This window comes from Balaenoptera borealis (assembly GCF_965194805.1).
Source record: "Balaenoptera borealis genome assembly, chromosome: 7".
NCBI classification, from domain to species: domain Eukaryota; kingdom Metazoa; phylum Chordata; class Mammalia; order Artiodactyla; family Balaenopteridae; genus Balaenoptera; species Balaenoptera borealis.
The window spans coordinates 98168238-98187331 of NC_138864.1; the positions used below are offsets into that span (position 1 = coordinate 98168238).

The following is a 19094-nucleotide window of genomic DNA, read 5'->3' on the forward strand; positions in this document are numbered from 1 at the left end:
ATTTACAGAGGCCTGCACAGGTCTGTGGAGAGGGGCAGAAGCCCCATCCCATCCTTTGCATCATGTAAAAGATGATCAGATGAAATCAGATGATAAGGATTGCAGTTAGGCTATGGCTAGCCTCAAACTCAAGTAGGACACAGGCCCCTTTGAAAGGAAGAAGTATTTATGACCTCTGTCTTAGTTTGGGTTCCCCCAACAGCAGATCCTGAGGCAAGAATTCAAGTGCAAGTAGTTTATTTAGGGAAAGCCAGTAAGGGAGTGGAGAAGTGTTACCAGGAAGGAAGGTAGCCAATGAAAGGTGCACTATAAGCCAGCTACTCTGTTGAATGACTGGAGATATCCCAGCTGAATTATCCCACCTGATTGATGAAGGGGATGAGGTAACTACAAACCTTCCTGTCAGTCACTGACTGAAGACTTCTTTCTGAGGGTGTTAATTCCCCAGCATTTCCAGCCTGCCACACATACATAGAAAAAGCCCTCAAACACAGATGCACATATCAACAACTCCAAGTCACTGGAGCACACTGAAATAGATTTGAAAGAATTAGAAAATGGTCATTATTATACACCTACTTACCTAAAAATTGAGCTGGAAGGGACATACAATTAGCCTAGGTAAAAAGAATGACCAAGGCCTTGCATTTGCAGCACACCCAGAAAGGATGTGCAGGGAGGTTTAGGGCTCATGGTGGATTGACTTTCCAGCAGTTTTCACAGAACGCGTGGTAACATATCTAAAGTGAAAATAAAGTCAGTTGATGGGTTTGAAAAGTATGGGCTTTGCCATAAACTTTAAGTTAAATCTGCAACTCCAAGGTTTGAAAGAAAATACAGTTAAAGCACATAAACAAAATACTATGTGACAGGAATTACATTCTTTATAATTAATAAATTTATAATACAAAAACTTAGGATTTTAAAGTAAGCTTGTATAAGGAGGTTTCAGTTTAAAATTTTTTTTTTAGTTTATAAAAATTTAGCAGCTAAAAGAACAAAAAAAGTGTTTGAAGATCACTGTAGCTTACTGCTGCACTATGCTTCCAGAACGTTTCTAGAGTCAGAATTCCTAGTTGCCAGCTTGAAACCAGAAACCAGCTTGAGCTGATTCAAGCAGGAAGGGAAGTAATTGAAGGATATTCAGGAGCTCACATAATTGTGAGACAGGCTGGAGAACAAGATTCAGAAGTTACATAACCATGTAGCACGTCCCAAACACACAGCAAAGCTGGGTTAGTACCCTGTGGACACCACTGCAAAACAATACAGACTGAAGCTTGCATGCCCCAATACTGCTGAAGTGCCCACGTGCCCTGGATGCCACCAGGAGTATCAACGGCATGGCTCCTTTATGAAATTGCTCTTGCTGCAGCTGTGTGACCACAAGAGCGCGTTCTCTGTAAGTCAGGTAGTCATAAACAGCCTAGATCTCTCTTGCTATAAGAAAGAGCAAAAAAAGTACCTGATATAATGAGCTCTCTGTCCCACCCAAACTCATAAAGTAGGGAATTCTCAAGAAGTAAGAGAGCTCTGATGTTGAACAGCTGAAAAACAATGATGAACACCCCTGACAAACGGTTGTCTTTAATTTGAATTACCACCTTTTGTTTTTCAAAACAACTCTCTGCTGAGAATTTCTTTTAATCTACTGTGTTACGACGTCTGTGGTTTTTAAGTTAGTTTCTGATGCATATGTTAAAATGCAGATCATTATTTTCTGTCATTATTTTTATGCATGAAAAATCCCACTGCAGGAGTTATCACATGGGGTAATGACTTGGAAAACATTTCTTCGGTTCCAAAGTGACATTCCAACAACAGGAAGGAAGGGAGAGAAGGAGGAGACACCACAGACATTCTTCTAAAGTCTTATATATCTGAGTTTTGGTTTCTTTGTTATTCATGATGCAAGTTCAGAAAAATGGAGGGATCATATCTCAAAGCTGGTCAAAAATGGGCATTATGGTCATATCTGAGGCTGACCAGGATGATGAATTAGCTCACTTTCCTGGTGGAAGAATGAGTGGTGCAAACTTTGTAGAGGACAATTAGGTAATATGCATATAAAAGCTTTAGAAATCTCATTTGTTGACATTAGAGAACAGAGGTCTGTAAAATTTCTGTAAAGAGCCAGATACTAATTATTTTGTGGGCCATATGGTTTCTGTCACAACTACTCAGCTCTGCCATTGTCATCCAAAAGCAGCCAGCAGAGATAATACATAAATTAATAGGTGTGGCTGTGTTCCAATAAAACTTTATTTACAAAAAAATTTGGTCTGAGGGCTACAGTTTGCCAACCCCCATTAGAGGTGTTTAATATTAACAACTCAGATGCCTAATACTGAAGAAAAAATAAAATAAATGCACCAGAGTCATTTATTGTTGAATAAGATTTTTTTAATTGTTGAATCTGCCTCTTTGTAACTGTCCTAACCAAGTGCTCACACCGGGGCCATTAACTTTAAATGACCTACCTCTTGTTTACATCACGGTCTTTATTTTGTCATTCTATTGGGCATTTCCCTTGGACAACAGTGTTAAAATTGCAGTGTAGTGCAGTGGAGCTTGACTGCTTAGGTTCAAAGATTGGCTTTGTTATTTACTAACGAAATGACTTTGGGGAAAATAAAACCCAGAGAAGAAACCAGCAGAACCACGAACATGTTCACAAGTGAGATGGAGGCTGAGAAGAACACCGCTGAATGCCTCATCAAGACCTAAGATTTCAGTAAAGCTTGAGCACGTACCCCTCCTCCTTCCCCTGACAGTGGAGCCTCCACCTTATGATAATACCAGTATAATGAGAAAGAAACACACATGAAGTAAATGGTAATCTAGGTTAAAGAAACCCATGCTTTACACCTAAGCTCACTGTGGAGGAAATTCTGGGGAGAATTTTAGAATTTAGAAAGACTTTGTGCCACAGAGAAAGACAGTCATGAGCAGTAGTACTTAAACTGTTCATAAACGGTCAAATATTCTCCATATCTCCTAGGTATAGTATAGCTACTTTTCTCAATGACTTTCTTTAGTCAAAATCCAGGAAGATAATAAATTAAGTGGTTGCATTATCTCCATTAATTTTCTATTGCTGCCATAACAAATTATCTCAAATTTTGTGGCTTAAAACAAGAAAACTTTATCGTTTTACATTCTATAGGTCAGAAGTCTGGTATGGGTCTGACTGGACTAAAATCAAGGTGTTGGCAGAATGTGTTCCTTTCTGGAGGCTCTAAAGGAGAATCTATTTCCTGTTCACTTGGTTTACTGGCAGAATTCGGTATGCTTGCTTTTGTGGGACCAAAATACCTGTTTTCTTGCTGGCTGTAAACTAAGGGCTGTTTCCAGCTAAAGACAACCAGCTAAAGTCCTTGGCTCCTGGCCCTCTTTCTCCAGCTTCAAAGCCATCAACAGTGGAACCAGTCTTCACGTACATCTCTCAGACCCACTCTCCTGCCTCCCTCTTCCAGTTTTAAGGATCCAAGTGACTAGAGTCGAGCCCACCCAGATAATCCAGAATATTCTCCCCACCCCAAGGTCCTGAACCTTAATTACATCTGCAAAATCCCTTTTGCCATAGAAGGTAACAATCACAGGTTCCAGGAATTTGGATGTGGACATCCTTGGGGGGCCATTCTGCTACCTACCACAATATCATATTTGCTTTTCCTATTCTTGCCAGAGGTACTGATATCTGAAAAATATCGAGCTGCCTTTGAGTATATTCTTGGATATCAATTCCTTCTGATCTTTGAAAAAGTCTGCCTTACAAAGGCAGACAATGACATATCCATGGATATGGGCTGATGATCTGTAGATATAGACTCAAATTTTGTCTTGTGAGTAAAAGTAACTTTATTACTAATTACTGTAAAGAGCACTGAACTAGAATCTAGGAGGCCTTCACTGTAGGCTCTGCTATGTAACCCTCAGAGTCACTCAGCTTCTCTGGGACTCAGTTTCCTATCTACAAAATGAGAGAAGTGGACTTGCAAATTCCTAGATTTCCTTCCAGCTCTTAAAATCTAGATCCATGGTTTGAAAAAAAAAAAAATGGTAGAGGTGGGAGTGTAATTCTATTTTAGGTACAAAATCAAATAATGGCAAAACTTATAAAATGAGAATTTTTCAGAAATAGTAAGGTAAAGTTTTGATTTTCTTTTTCATTTTTTTTTTACTCCATACATATTTTAATGTAATTTCAGGCAACTGCTTTCCATTAGTGACTCAAGGTAACATAGTTTTTATCAAGACAATTCTTATATACTTCACACTACCAAACCATTTATCTTTCTGTACTTCCTCACATTATTCATACCTCATAGCCTAACCTCAGTATATCAATAAATTAGCTTTGATCTCTCTCGCAATATAATGTCTGCAACAAGTCTAAATAAACCTGCTCTTTCAGTGTGGATTATACCATCAGGAGTGAGTTCACATTGAAGATCACAGAGACTTATTAAAGTAATTTCTGCCATCATCATTTTCCAAGTCTGTCACGCCAAAATCACAGTAAAAAGGACAGTATAAATTTTATCTGTACTGCAATCCAAGCTGCTAAAAACATTCATCTTTAAAAGACAAGCAAAAATGACAAAAAAAGCAAGTAAAGCACTCAGCTTAAAACAATGCTCCTTAATCTGCCTTGCAATAGTGATTACACAAAAATGGTAATTTACACACACAAACACACAAAAGATATTGAGAAGGCTGAGGTCTGGGTGCTCCATTCGATTAGCTGTACTGTTCACGTACTATTTAAATAAAGCTGCCCCAAGCTGTATGAATTCAAGCATCCTCTTAGGGCAAAGTCAGAGGTAATAATACCTGCCTACCTCAACCACAGGAGGAGATAAGTAAAATAGGGGCAGGTTAACCAAAGTCCAGATCTGAAGTGGAATATCAGCAGTCTGTTGTGCTAGAGCACTGTCTGGTGTAATATGAATCAGCTCACATGTGATTGTTAAACAGGGGAGTAATGGTGGAATAGTGCAGAAAACAGGGTGGTACATACATAATTTTTCCTAGCACTTTAATGTCTTGTGCTACCAAGAACCAACAGCTGAATGTAAAGTCACACAGCTGACTGCACGATCGCTCCTGGTCTGAAGGAATACAGTACCCAAATGACACCTGTTCACTGTGTGGCATCCTATTCTTCCTCGGCTTAACTCAGCCGTGTGCTCCATTTTGATAGTGCTTATTTTGCACTTCTCCTAGATCTGCACAAAAGCAACAACAGACAATGGGTCAGAGCCATCTGTCTCTGGCATCTCTATATTTCCTGCAAACTTTACAACTGCAAAGTTTACAACTGCAACGTCTGAGGATGATGCTCTCCTGCCCTTGCTTCCATCACGCAGCAGTGTCAACTCTTCCATAAACTGTCATTTTTCAAGCCACCTGCAATTTTTTTTTAAAGGTAAAACTCTCTAAGTTACTACAGCATTTCTTGTTAGGAATTTCACATGTCCTTTTAAATGTGCTATTCTCATTTGGATTGTTATTGTCTCTGTTAATGCTGTCCAGTGGTTCCCAAACTTTGCTTCATGTTACCGTCACTTGTGGAGCTTTTAGAATCCTGATGCCCAAGTGTTTAGGGTAAAGTGTATGCCACTGCTAGTGAACCCAGCGTGTCTGGTGGCCTCACCACTGGCTGGTGCACAGTAAGTGTCACACCTACACAGTTCTACAGCTTGGCCCCATGTACTTTATTAACAAGCAGCCCTGCCTTTTCCTGGGTCTCCCTACCCTTGCCATTCTGCCAGTTCACCAACCACTATCACTATGCTGCCCGTGATTTGCTGTCTGCCTCCCTGCCTTGCTTAACCACTGTCTTTGAATTACGTCTTCCGCCCTTCCACTCCTACTGCTACAAATCAGAAACTCACACCTGGAGTCTGGCTAGCCTTCTAATCCTCACTTCCTACCTCCACTGTAAATAATTAATGTCAGATTAATTTTCCTAAAGTGCATTTGCACTTTTGCTCAAGCCCCAATTTAAGTCTTACCTTTTTCATAAAACGTCCAAGATTCTAACACATTTCCACCTTCCCCTTCCTTAAGCAATTAAAATGTGCACTGCTCAACTTATCCAATCAGAAAAAAAAGGCAGTGAGCAAAATAATGTAGTAGAACAAGCTCTGGGACTGAGTAAAAGGTTACCTGTGATGTAATCTATGTCCATGAGCAATAATAACTGACATGAATTGGGTGCTTATTATATGCCAGGCTTTACAAGAATTACTTTTAGTCCTCCAACAATCTGATGATGTAAGTACCATCATTTCTCCATTTTACAGATGAGAAAACAGAGGCAAGAAGGTTAAGTAATCCACTCAAAGTCCCACAGAATCCAAATCCAAACAGGGTAGCTCCTGAGATAGTGTTCTTAATCACAATCCTATACTGCTTCTCGATTAGCAAGTTAGTTATATTTAACTTTTCCCATCCCTTAAAAAATGGTGTTAAAAATGCCTATCTTAATACCTTAAAAGGAAAAAAAAACCCCATAATATATGAAAAACACTTTGTAATTTATACTGTTAAATGAATTAATATTTCCATATCAATTACCTTTCTTTATAATTTGGGATATCTATTATTTTTCCATACACTATTTCATAATTAGAGCTCTGTACCTATTCAGGAATTTCCTTGTAAGGAGATACCAGGGTTTATTTACGTCCTTTTCTGCCTTGGAGAACCCTAGAAAGATCTATTCAATATATACTGCTAATTGGTTGACACTTTTGGAACTTGTAGGAATACAAATCAATAAAAATAAAAGTAAATAAAAGCTCATATCAAATTAGGTTATTTTAATTTTCCAATAATTATCATTTTTTTCCCATAAACCATTCAGAGTAAAGCGCAAATTCAGTTTCCTCAGAATCTAGTATGAGTATGATTCTTCAGGTTAATGAAAGAATACAGGATACAAAGGGAGGTGAGTTATGCCCTGCTTCTCAGGAGAATCATTAACCAGAGAAAGACCTACTTTACATACCTTGGTTTCTACTAATGCAGCGGTCCCCAGCCTTTTTGGCACCAGGGGCCGGTTTCGGGGAAGACAATTTTTCCAAGGGTGAGGGAGTGGTGGTTCAGGCGGTAACGCGGGCGATGGGGAGCGGCAGATGAAGCTCTGCTGGCTCGCCCACCTAACAGCTCACCTCCTGCTGTGCGGCCCGGTTCCTAACAGGCCCTGGACCAGTAGGCACCGCGGCCCAGGGCGCTGGGGACCCTTGTACTAGAGGAAAGTAACTCCAGGAATGTCAGATATCTAGGGAACTCCTTTCTACCCTTTCCCATCTCTTTCCTGCCCTATTTTTGATAAATCTTGGCTGTTGTTCTAGATACGTGCCGTTGGATTACTAATGAGAGAGATTCATGAGTGGGTTGGGAAATATATAAAATACTGAGCCAATCATAAGTGAAGTAAATATAAAAAATTTTAGTTATCTGCTCAAAGTTTGGATTCAGAACTAATGGCATAAAATAAGTGCTCCATTAATAAAATAAAAAACATTCCAGCATACTTTTACTCCTCAGTAAAGAGTGACAGAGTATGGGTAGCACTTTGAGAGATTTTTGAATTAAGCTCAAAATCTCACGGTACCCCTACTTACCTTTTTAGTTGTCAGATGTTTATATTATATCATTTCCCCCTGTTGGAACTTTAACTTAATTTTCCATTATGAGGTGTTGAACTCTCTGTGTCCGTGTACTCCCAAGGTCACAACGCTAATTTAGATAAATCACATATGTAATGTTTGCATCCAGATGTAACTCATTTTTGTCTTATTAAAGACTTTTCTTTATCCATAGGCTTTCTCTCCACATCTGTGATCATCAGTGACTACAGAAAACATAGTTTTAAGACGAATGTAAAAATTTTCAAACCAAAGAGATTTTGTGATGCTCCATAAACACTGCACATCTGTCATTTATCTGGCATATTAATTTAATGGAAACCACACAAGGTCATAAACTTGTAATGTATTATGATGAAATTAGTTCTGTAAGTTACTATATAATGTAAATGAACATTTTCACATATAAACACACTCTAAGAGATGAAACACTACATGGGTTATTGATTTTAAATACTTGGCACATTATTTTTTAAAAATTCCTTACTAATGATACCTCATTTATCACTAATTAGTACTTTGGTTTTTTTTGTTCAATGTCTAACATTTGCAAACCACACAATATCTTCATTTTTTTAATTTATGGAAGATACTTTCAATCACCCACCCTCCAGCATCCACCCCCCCCAAAAAAAAAAATTGGGACAGGCACCACCTAATTCCCGACTACATGTGGCTTCGAACAGGTCAGAGTAAGTTTAAGTATATAAAATATTAAACATTTGGGAGTGATCTGTAGGTAATTTTGTGGGTATGCTGTAATGAAAACATATGCTTGATTTTTCAGAAGAAAACTGCTGACATTGCAAGAGTTTTCATATCCTCAATTCTTCAGTTAAGAAATCACAAGTCTAACTGAAATCATAAGGCAATTTTGTACAAAGGGGAAATAACTCTCACTGGTATTTTGTACATAGATTTTTTTTCTAACTTCAAGTCCTTTGAAGTTAGGGTACCACAGTAAAATAAGTGACGTTTTCTAACACATATAAATACCGCAAATGATAAATGTAGCAGGATCTAAGGAAACTGAGGCCCAAATGAGTTGACGTTGCTTGTGCAAGGATACCCACACGATATGGTTAGCAGTGTAGGACTAGAACCCAGTCTGGTGCTTATTTAGAAGGCTCTTCCTGAATCAGTCCTTTCCAGGACGGAGCAGCAGACCTGCCTGCCTTTTAGTTACTAATTTCACCCTGAAGGGAGGGAGACTGTGGCGTGGTAAAGGGAAGACTGTTTTCTAAGGGAGACTCACACACTTTTCTGTTTGGATTCAGTTTGTTACATAAATGAGTAACAACGCCTCCGCGATGGAGCACTTTTAGAGGCAAATGCAAACTGCGAACGTGCTTTTTGTTGCTGTGTTCTCCAGGCGTATATACCATATGGTTACAACGTGTGCAACTTTGCCCTAGGCCATTTAGCTTCTAGAAGGTTAATCTTCGGCCCCTGTGGCAGGAAATTAGGGATTCCACTTCCCCGCGTCTACACTTCATACCAGAACAGCACTCATCTATTTCACGTGTGACGAAAACACCTTATTCCGTTTTCTCCCGCCTTGCCCGTCTTTTCTCAATATTTCCCCTTCGTAACTTCTGCCACATAGCCTTCCACTCCACCATGAAGCCCGCTCGCCCACCGTCTCCCCACTACCCCACCTTCCGAAGGCTTCTTCCTTTCTTCCTCCGCCTGCTCGCTTTCTCCCTCTCGGCTTCCGAGAACACCGCCCAGAAACACAGTGCAAATATACTGCGCACGCGCATTGAAACTAGTCGTCGCTGAGCCTCTTGTGGATGGTTGGCCGGGTTCATTCAGTCTCTGATTCGCGGAGGCAGCAGTGCGGTACTCTCGCGGTATTTGCTGCCGCCAGTCGGCGGGAGCCGCCGCTAGTTCCTGGCGGGCTGTTTTAGCTCCTCTTGTCGCCGGTCTTGCTGTGTTGCCAGCTGCCGGACCGAGCATCATGACGTCCGCCTTGGAGAACTACATCAACCGTATCCTCGAGCCGGCCACCACAGCCATTTGCTGGGGCTGTGGCGAGTCCCGCGCATGCACCGGAGAGGACCGGTGCTGCAGAGGCAGGGGGTCGAGATCGGCGGGCGGTTGCGACGCCCGGCAGCTGCGGGGCCCGGTATGCGGGTGCAGGGGTTAAGGATCTGGGACCCGCCAATCCCGCCCCTGGGGCTGGAACCTGCCGCTTGTACGGGCCCAAGGTGTCTTTTATTTTTAATCTGAAAAAAAAAAAACAAAAAACCTACCAACGTGGTTATTCCGAACTTTTCCGTGTCTCTATAGAAATCAGCTATTGATTCATCCTTCCTGTTTCCCTAGGGCCTATACGTTCAGGTTTGGGAATAAGAGGAACAGTTTAACCAACGGCAACGATGGTCGTGTAAATCTGTCTATGTGTTTGTTTTATTTATAGGCTTTGCTCGTTGTTCGAGGATACCAAACACTTTACAGATGGTGCAAAAATTGAATATCTGCCCCTTTACCACTTGAAATCTCAACTTCTTTGTTGATGGAATTAAAATAATGCTTGCTGTTGTAATGGATCGTTTTGAGGGACAAATAACTTTAAAAAGCCCGTGTGAATTACCCTATACACCTGTTACCGTTTTAACGTCTAGAAACGGAACACTGCATTGTGCTCTCATGTACAAATTTGGGACAAAAGTGAAATGCTAAAGGCTTTTAATGATGCAAGCATATTGGTACCTGTGACATTGAATATAGCTTCTTTTCTTCTGAATTCCAGAAGCCAGGTCCTGGAAGACAGTGTCTTAACGTGCTTGAAATCATTCAACATTGATTAGTTTAGCAATGATCCAATTTTCGTTTTAGAGATGAAGAAATAGGTCTAAGAAAGGGAGAAATATCTTGCTCAACTGTCAAATTGGCAATATTCCCCAGTAAGAAAAGAGTACCAAATACCCCAGCTGTTTTAAGATATAATACACTGACCACACACAGAAAGGGATGCTCTTTTTCTATTTTTTCCCTTTTTTAAATTGTGTAAATGTCACACCAAATTGAGGAACATAAAGTTTTTATGTTGTAAATGTGGCTGTGTTGAATAGTTGTATCTTAATTCTGTTACCTTTTTCCTAGTAACTTAAACCATTTCCTTACCAGATTTTAAGTTTTCAGTTTACATGCCCTGAGAAATACTTTCCTTGATTCAGTTATCAGGAACTGTTGCTGTCATTACTTCTGATGGGAGAATGATTGTGGTAAGTATTTGGCATATTCATTCTCTTTCTTGTAGCCTTATTGGTTGTTAATTTTTATGTACAACCTCTGATCTCCGATGACTAGGCACCACAGTACACTTGCATTGCAGTTTTCTTATGATTCAGGTCTTTATCTCTTTGATAAATAGCTGCCAATCCCTATTTTTTTCATTAATAAACATTGTAAGTTACATACAAGGCTCCTAGAAGCTAGGATGGGTAATAGATTCTGCCCTCAGAGAACTTCTAGTCTAGTCTGCAGATATCTGCCTGTATTTTATAATATTTATCTTCCTCCTCCATCTTTTATTTCCTTCCCCATTCAGTGCTCTGACAACCACTACCAGAATCATAGAATTTTTTTGAAAATTTGTTTATGGTTCTTAGAAACTTTTTTAAGATTTAGATACTACATCTATAAAATAATGAACATTTAAGACTTGTATGGTGTTAATATTCTTCAGATATTCTTAGGTTGTATGATTTCTTGTTTTTTGTAGAATGAATTATGATGAATGAATAAATTTACTTCATCTCATTTGTCCTTTTATCACAGTATCCCTTTTTAATTCCAGAAAAATCTTGGATTCTCTCCTTGACCTGTTCCTTGATCTGAGGAATTTATCCCATGATTTTGGGCTACTTAATTTCTTTGTTTATAATTCATATGATTGTTCACTTTCCAAAAAGTTTTAAGGCTGCTAACCTTTCTCTGTTGTTTATCTAATTCCTATAGTTTAGTCTTTTATTTTCCCATTCTGCAGTTCTGTTTTTGTTTGTTTTGTTTTTAATCTGTGTGATTTTTTTCTCAGTGGATCCTTAAGTGACGATTACCGAAGTGTCAGACTTTGCCATTTATTAAACATATGTCATGTACCAGGCATGTTACATGTGTTATATCACTTAATCTCAGTACAGCTCTGTGAAAAAGAATTAACCCTGCATTCTAGGTTAGGAACCTAGCTCAGAAAAAGTGAGTTACTTTCCCAGAGTCACGTGGATATAAGTGGCAGAACCAAACTGGGATTTAAATTGAATTTGACTCCAAAAGCTAAGGCCAGTTGCCTTGCTTCCTTCTTAATCAAGAGAACAATCATGTTTTTTGGTTTTGTTTTTAAGGTACTTCATATTGTATCGAGTCAAATAGGACAGTTTGAAATATTTTAATCTCATCTTAGAAGCCTACTGCTATTAACAAATATTTGCAAATAGTTTTTTATTTTGTAAAAACCTCAAGTTTAAATTTTCTTGTTTTTGTTAACAGGATAGATGATAAATTGGAAAATTAATTTTATAGAAGAAGGAAAGCCATTTAAAAAGAGCATTTTTAAGTACTAAAAGAGCATTTTTGAGTACTAAAGTTCAGTAGTTGTGTATTTCTTTGACACATGGTTCACTTTATAGAATAGTTGCATGTAAAATGAAGCCAAGAGCCTATGTATGGATGTGGTAACAACTCTTTGCTAGTTTAGTATAGTAAATACTCCATATTTTGTTTCTCTTCCTAACATTAACTAATGTTTCTCTTCCTAGCTGACACTTTCTCTTTATTTCACTCTAATTTTATATATTTTGAATTTTAAAACGTGAAACTTTAATGAGAAATATAACCAACCAAAACCAATATAAGTTGATGTTCTTCAGAAACTTGAATAGCATCTGAGTTACCATGTTGTAATAGGCCCATGTCTTCCTTTTTTAAGAACCACGATTCTTCATAAAACTTTCTCTGAATATATCCTTCAAGTTCTAGGATGTTCTAATTGTTATAGTCATGTTTGCATCTACTGTTACTGGATTATTGGGAGGATTAAATAAGTAAATCCACATGAGGCCCATCAAACACTTTGGCAGATACTAAGTACTCATTAAGCCTTAGCTATTACTACCAGTTGAAGTTTGTGTACTGATTTGAATCTCTGAAAAGTGGTAGATTATATCTGCTTGTTCATAGTAGTATAATATAGAAGTTTAGTGGTCTGGCTTTGAAGCAAGCCTTTCATGGTTCGAATTCTAGCTCTGCTAATTTCTACCCATGAAACCTTGAGGGATTACTTCTCTGTGCCTCAAATTTTCTTGTCTGAAGTGGGAATGTTTATAGTATCTACCACAAAGGGTAGAGATTAATTGAGATAATGTGTGCAGCATGTTTACTAGCATGTAACATGAAGTGATACTGTTACATTGCTATAGCTGCTGTGTAGAGGACTATTTCCCTTACGTTTCCCTTGTTTTAGTTTGTATCTTTAGAATATTAGCTCCTGGACTACCTGGGCTTTTATGCTACTTCCTTGGAAATAAACCAGTACATAGGTGTCCTTTGTAATTCTCAACTCTGCACACTAGTCAGAAGCGTGGTGGGTTCCCCACTGCCCCTCTTAAAAAACCAAGAGGTAAGTTTTGTGCCTGTTGATCATAAAGAGGTATTGTATTTTATAGTGAACTTATATATATTTAAAATAGGTACTTCTCTTGGAGTACCTGGCAACTAAAATGGTGTCATTGAATTAACACATTCAGGTAAACCAGAATATTTGTCTTTTTCCCTTGAATGTTTTCTTTACAGGGAACACTGAAAGGTTTTGACCAGACCATTAATTTGATTTTGGATGAAAGCCATGAACGAGTGTTCAGCTCTTCACAGGGAGTAGAACAAGTGGTACTAGGTTTATACATCGTGAGAGGTGATAATGTGTAAGTAAAATATGTCTTTTTTAAAGGCAAGTTAAATATACTATAGGTGTACTGCCTTGCTATATGGAGAAGAGGTTTCTATCTACTGAGATTTGTCCATATTTCTAATAGTTAAGTAGCCTGGATATTGTCCAGAAAGAGCCCTGCCTTACACTGAATAGTTCATTGGAGAGGCTTCTTAAAATGTTCTTCCAAAGTACCCCTAATTCCAGAGGAACATAAATATACCTCCAGGGCCCAGGGCTAGGATTTGAAAATGTCTTTGAAATCTCTTGTGTGAACAATTTTAAATAATGCTTTATAACATAGCTGAATTTATCCATTACTTACTTTTTTCTTTTAATTTTTTAGTATAATTGGCTTACTTAAGATGTCCCATGTTTATGTTGTGGCCTCAGTTAACTTGTGACACTGATACGGCAGTTTGAGAAGATATATTTTAGTGGTAGCAATTTAAGAAAAGTGCAACAGTGTAGAGCAATACTGTCCAGTACAACTTTTGGGGATGATGGAAATGTTGTATATCTGCCTTGTCCACTATGGTAGGTACTAGCTGTGTGTGTGGCCACTGAGTACTTGAAAAGTAGCTGGTGTGACTGAACAACTGAATTTTAGATTTTATTTAATTGTAATTAATTTTAATAGTCACATGTGGCTAGCAGCTTCTGTATTAGTGCAGTTATAGAGGCTAGAAGAGTGTTGAATCAGTTTTCTAGTGAGTACTGTTTAAAATTAAAACATGGCTGGAAGGCAGCAAAAGATGTATTAGCATCTCAGATTACTTTTTTGGACAAGTAGGATATGGAAGATAAAGGAATACTTTACTCATTTTATTTGTCTTAAGAAAATCACCTTTAGATGGATAAATCATTTGATCTTTAATCAGAGGTTTATAAAATATTCTATAGAGATAACATTTAGGTGAAGTGAGCTGTAAAGGCGAAGCAGGTGGGGCCCAGGTCTCCTGACCAGAACAGCACTGATTGTTTATATTGGGGCTCTGTATAATAATTGATTTTACGACAATTTCTCCTACTTTAATTAAAAAAAAATTTTTTTTTGAACTTCAATTTTAAAAAATTTAAAACATTGCTATAGACACAGTGGTATGCTGGAGCCAGCTTCTACTGGCTCACGGAAGCAGATTTTTATATTTTGGGGAATTTTGCAAGCTGGTTGGTTGATGTCTTTTTGGTAGCTTGTAATTGGCCATAGTGGGAGTATCTGCACTATGGATATCAGTCAACACTGCAAATCAACCTCCCCCTTTTCCTTGGAGAGCTAGTTTTAAAACATTTTCCAGCACTCCACTGTCTTCCATAAGGATTTTAAATGATACTAAATTTTTAATGATGGAATTAAGATCTTGATATGTTTCATATTGAGAAAACTTAATATATTCTCCTAAAGTTTGGTACTTCCCATTTATTAGAGAACTGAAGACTGTATACACTTTAAAGCAAAATCGGGCAAATTCTGTATAACATTTGTCTGTAGAATTTACTTTCATTAAAACCAAACAAATTTAACAACCAATTTTTTATGTAATAATGTTTCATACATGTCCCGTGGTCTGGATGTACAATGACTGTATCCAGCTAGAGAGCCATGGCTTGGTTACCTAGCATGGTATTAGTGAAATTAATGTCATAGGTGTTATGTTAGTGTTGAATCAAGGAAAAATTTGCTGGCTTTAACCCTTGCCAATCACAACAAAAAATCATTTGTTAGATACCTAAGTATCTGTTCTGTTATTATCTTTACATGTGAAGAATTGTACTTCTTTTTGGTGTTGGATTTAAATTGAGTCAACTGAGAAATCATGAAAGGGAAACTAATAGATTTTATATGTACCATTGATGGGTTTAGTTCATTGAAGTTACTCAAATAAAGACTCCTGATCCAGTCACACTATAAGCAGTCTGTTCTTTAATATTCGTTCCTGTAGCAATGTCGCCTTCAATTTGTTTGAGTTTTGTGACTTTAAATGTACAATTCACAACCTTATGAAAATGTTTGTTTTTCACCTTAAGTAGTAGTTTTTTTTAGTGTCTCCTCTCAGTTTTAATCAGAAATGAGATTGTTTTAACTGATTTTTTTTTCCTTAAACAATTACAGTGCAGTCATTGGAGAAATTGATGAAGAGACAGATTCTGCACTTGATTTGGGGAATATTCGAGCTGAACCTCTGAACTCTGTAGCGCACTAAGGATAAACTACATATATTGGACATCTGTAAATCTTTGTACAGAAACTGATTATTCTGAGGATGATGGGCAGAATTTTTATGAAAGTGTAATTGTGGATTTTGACTCCATATTGATTCATTGTAATATGATATGTAAATTAAAATATTTCTACATTTTCTTGAAAAAAACTTTTTTTTTTTTTTTTTTGGCCTAAATCATACATTTGGTAGCTTGGTTTTATTTTTCTATTAAATAGTATAAAAATCTAATGATTATTTTGAGAACTTTTAGAAAAGACATTCTGCTATTTTAATATTTATGGAAAACTAGTTGAAAAGAGAAATTCAAGTATTATATAAATTAAGCATACAAATACCATCAATAGTGCAGGATACATATGTTTCTGTCCCTGATTTTTAAGAAAGTCACAGGAAGGTAAATCTTGTCTTGTGCAGTTATCTGAACCATCCCCATTTACCACACTGCCCTGGTGGCTCCCTAGCACTTTAGAAGTGTGTGTAAAAGTGTGTTTGGGTGAGAAAAGGAAAAATGCTAACAAAGTTGTATATTACCTGAAAAAATTGATTCCGTATGGTCTTAAAAGCCATCTTATCATTTAAGAATTGGGGAATTTCTAGTATTAAAGGAGTTTTTTGTTATTTATAAATGTGAGTAAATAAATCTTGAGTTTATATTGAGGCAGTGCTTGCTATTATTGTCAGCAACTTTTCATGACTCCCTAGTTCCATAAACCTGATTTCAAAAGAAGTAAACCTGTTTTCTCCAAGCATGTCAGGGCTATTCTTTGGTTGATTATTGTAGTGAATCAATTAAGTAGATTAATGTCCCTCATCTACAAATAGGCTATTTTCTAAAACTCCTTTGTACAACTGGTTGTGTATACTTTTTAAAGAATCCATAGAAACAATGCTATAAGCAGTGTTTAGCTATCCAGGCTAGTCCACAAAAATTCTCATCAAGTCATATGTAGGCCAAAGTGTGTAACTTTGTGATAACAATAGAAAAATATTTACATTCTTGTAATTCAAACAAAATTTCAATAGTTTCTTTTTCTTTTTTTTAATGAAGTGTTTAAAATAGGAGTTGGCAAGCTTCTTTTGTAAAGATGCAGATAGTAAATATTTTAAGCTTTGAGGGCCATATGGTCTCTGTCACAGCTACTCAGATCTGTTTTGTAGCATGAAAATAGCCATAGATAATACATGACGAATAGCTGTGGCTCGGTTCCAATAAAACTTCGTTTACAATAACAGGTGGCAGGCTGGATTTGGCCAGTAGGCCATAGTTGCTGTCCCTTGGCTCAAAATGAAAAATACAAGCTCAATAAGAAGAGATGATGGCTAATTTGTATAAATTCTGAAAAGGGCTTCTGGAATGGATCCTTTCAGAGTTCAGACGTGGGTTTCATTGTATTTTTTAAAATTGAAAACGCTACTTATTAAACATGGCAGTTTTTTGGTTCACAAATAAAACATTTTCCAGAGGAAAATATCTTCACATTTTCACAAAAACAAGACTTGTAAGGAGAGAACTGTTGAGATAGTTTTGGTCATCAAGCACCATTACCCAGATAACTTGGCTGATGTTCTGATGTTTAGGGTTGTCTCTGGGAGGATTAGAGGAAGGTTAGGTAGTACTGGCTATTCATAAATATCTGGCTTTTGTAGTATAAGGTTTTATGATCAATTTAGTAATAAAAGGAAACTAATGCAAAGTGGGTAAAGCAAACAGGCCACTTTAATTAGGGACTGTAAATCAGGTGTTCTGTTTAAATAAATAATGTATTTTAACTTGGTAAACTAATTCTAAAAGTCAAATAAGGAATATAGATCATTCGATTGCTAAGTGAAATGTATTCTAAGTATAAATGATGTCCAGAATCAGATGCTTTCTCAACATAGCTGACCTAACAAATTACACATGAACCAGTAAACAAACCATAGTCCCTCTCCCTCACAGTAATGAGTTTCTAATATGATATGTTCTCCTTTTGAAATCTAAAATGCCTTGTAAAGATGTATTTTCCTTATTGATGCCAGAAAAATCATTCCCAGAATAAGAATTGGATGTCTTTATTAATGGTTGGTGGGTGAAATGCATGAAAATACACCAAATGGTACATGGAATTCTTCCTTCCTGGGTGCACGTGGTAGGCTCTTCATGCTCATAACCCATTCAAGTTGGATTTCATTTTTCATGAGCATTGTAAGGGAGCCACAATTATGAGTGGCAACGTGATTAATATGCAGTGTCAAGTCTTTTATATTCTTTAATGAGACTTTATTCTGTAAGCAATTTCTTATTTATAAAAAGGCTAAAATCAATTTTAACTTGCAGTTACCTCTGTGCTTTGTGACTCAGACACTAAGCCCAACTTAATAATGAATCAAAGAAATTATTCTTGGCAAAATATTTTCACTAAAGTTTTTTGTAAAGGGCAATTAACTGCAAAAAGGACTTAATTTGTTTCTTTTTAACTGAAAAGATACTATCTGTTTAAAACAAAGATAATCTTTTATTAATATTTGCTTTACTTAAACATCTGTTTAACACCTTTATAAAGTCATTCTAAATTTTTAACCTAATGCAGGCTATCCATGTCAACATTTTTCTCAGATGTGTAACATGAAAGATTTATCATGTGGATGAGAAAGTATACAGTCCCTTCATAATGGCATGTGAACCTATTTGTGTAGTAGCCACAGTTAAAAAGCAGTCCTTAACTGGCAGTATAGTGTATTCTGGGCCTTCACCTTCGAAATTAGTAGGGAGCATTTACCAAGTGCGTAGGATGTGCCAGGCATGATGCCAAGTGCTTACAATACTGATCATTTTATGTATGGGGAAACAGGCTCAACAGGGTTAAGTGTCTTACAGGAGGTCATACTTGTGAATATCAGGCTCTTAATTCAACCAGGTTTTTGTACTCCTTATATAATATGGCCTAGCAGCAGCAAGTATAACCTCAAAATCTCTGCTGTCAAGTATCTCTCAGAAGCCTCAAGGAAATACTTAGGTATCTAAGGCAGTTCCCAAAGCTGCGTTGTGGACCATTTTCATTTGATTACCTGAGATGCTTTAAATACTCTGGGGCCCTACTCTAACTGATTGTGGTTCAGTAGATCTGAAATGGATCAAAAAGGAATACTCACTAAAAAGCTAAGTAATGAAAGTGTGGTGGAATTACTAAAAGACCTAGCACTTGTCATATGCCTGGATGAATCCCCAATCATGCCTCAGAATCCTTACCTTTAAGACAGGGATAATACCTATTTTCCAGGGTGTGGCAAGTGAAAGTA

The 19094-nt window shown here is 37.3% G+C and overlaps 2 protein-coding genes across 3 annotated transcripts in view; one reads left to right on the plus strand and one right to left on the minus strand.

Moving 5' to 3' along the window:
* Nucleotides 1–9623, minus strand: part of LOC309632507 (uncharacterized protein) — a gene marked incomplete at its 5' end in the record, with an annotated part of 170579 nt that extends 160956 nt beyond the window's left edge. Inside the window, one exon of the mRNA XM_082400179.1 lies at nucleotides 9320–9623. Coding sequence (XP_082256305.1) covers nucleotides 9320–9623 — 304 coding nt within the window. The remainder of the gene's footprint in view (nucleotides 1–9319) is intronic.
* Nucleotides 9532–15962, plus strand: LSM8 (LSM8 homolog, U6 small nuclear RNA associated). 2 transcript variants are annotated; one of them, XM_082400174.1, is made up of 5 exons: nucleotides 9661–9789; nucleotides 10084–10124; nucleotides 10844–10891; nucleotides 13458–13585; nucleotides 15704–15962. In XM_082400174.1, the coding sequence occupies exons 1-5, from the start codon at nucleotides 9708–9710 to the stop codon at nucleotides 15792–15794; spliced, it is 390 nt and encodes a 129-aa protein (XP_082256300.1). In that variant the 5' UTR covers nucleotides 9661–9707; the 3' UTR covers nucleotides 15795–15962. The 2 variants fall into 2 exon arrangements, with proteins under 2 accessions (XP_082256301.1, XP_082256300.1); XM_082400175.1 differs by lacking the exons at nucleotides 9661–9789; nucleotides 10084–10124 and adding an exon at nucleotides 9532–9652 and having other exon boundaries at nucleotides 10851–10891.
* The last annotated feature ends 3132 nt before the right edge of the window (nucleotides 15963–19094 follow it).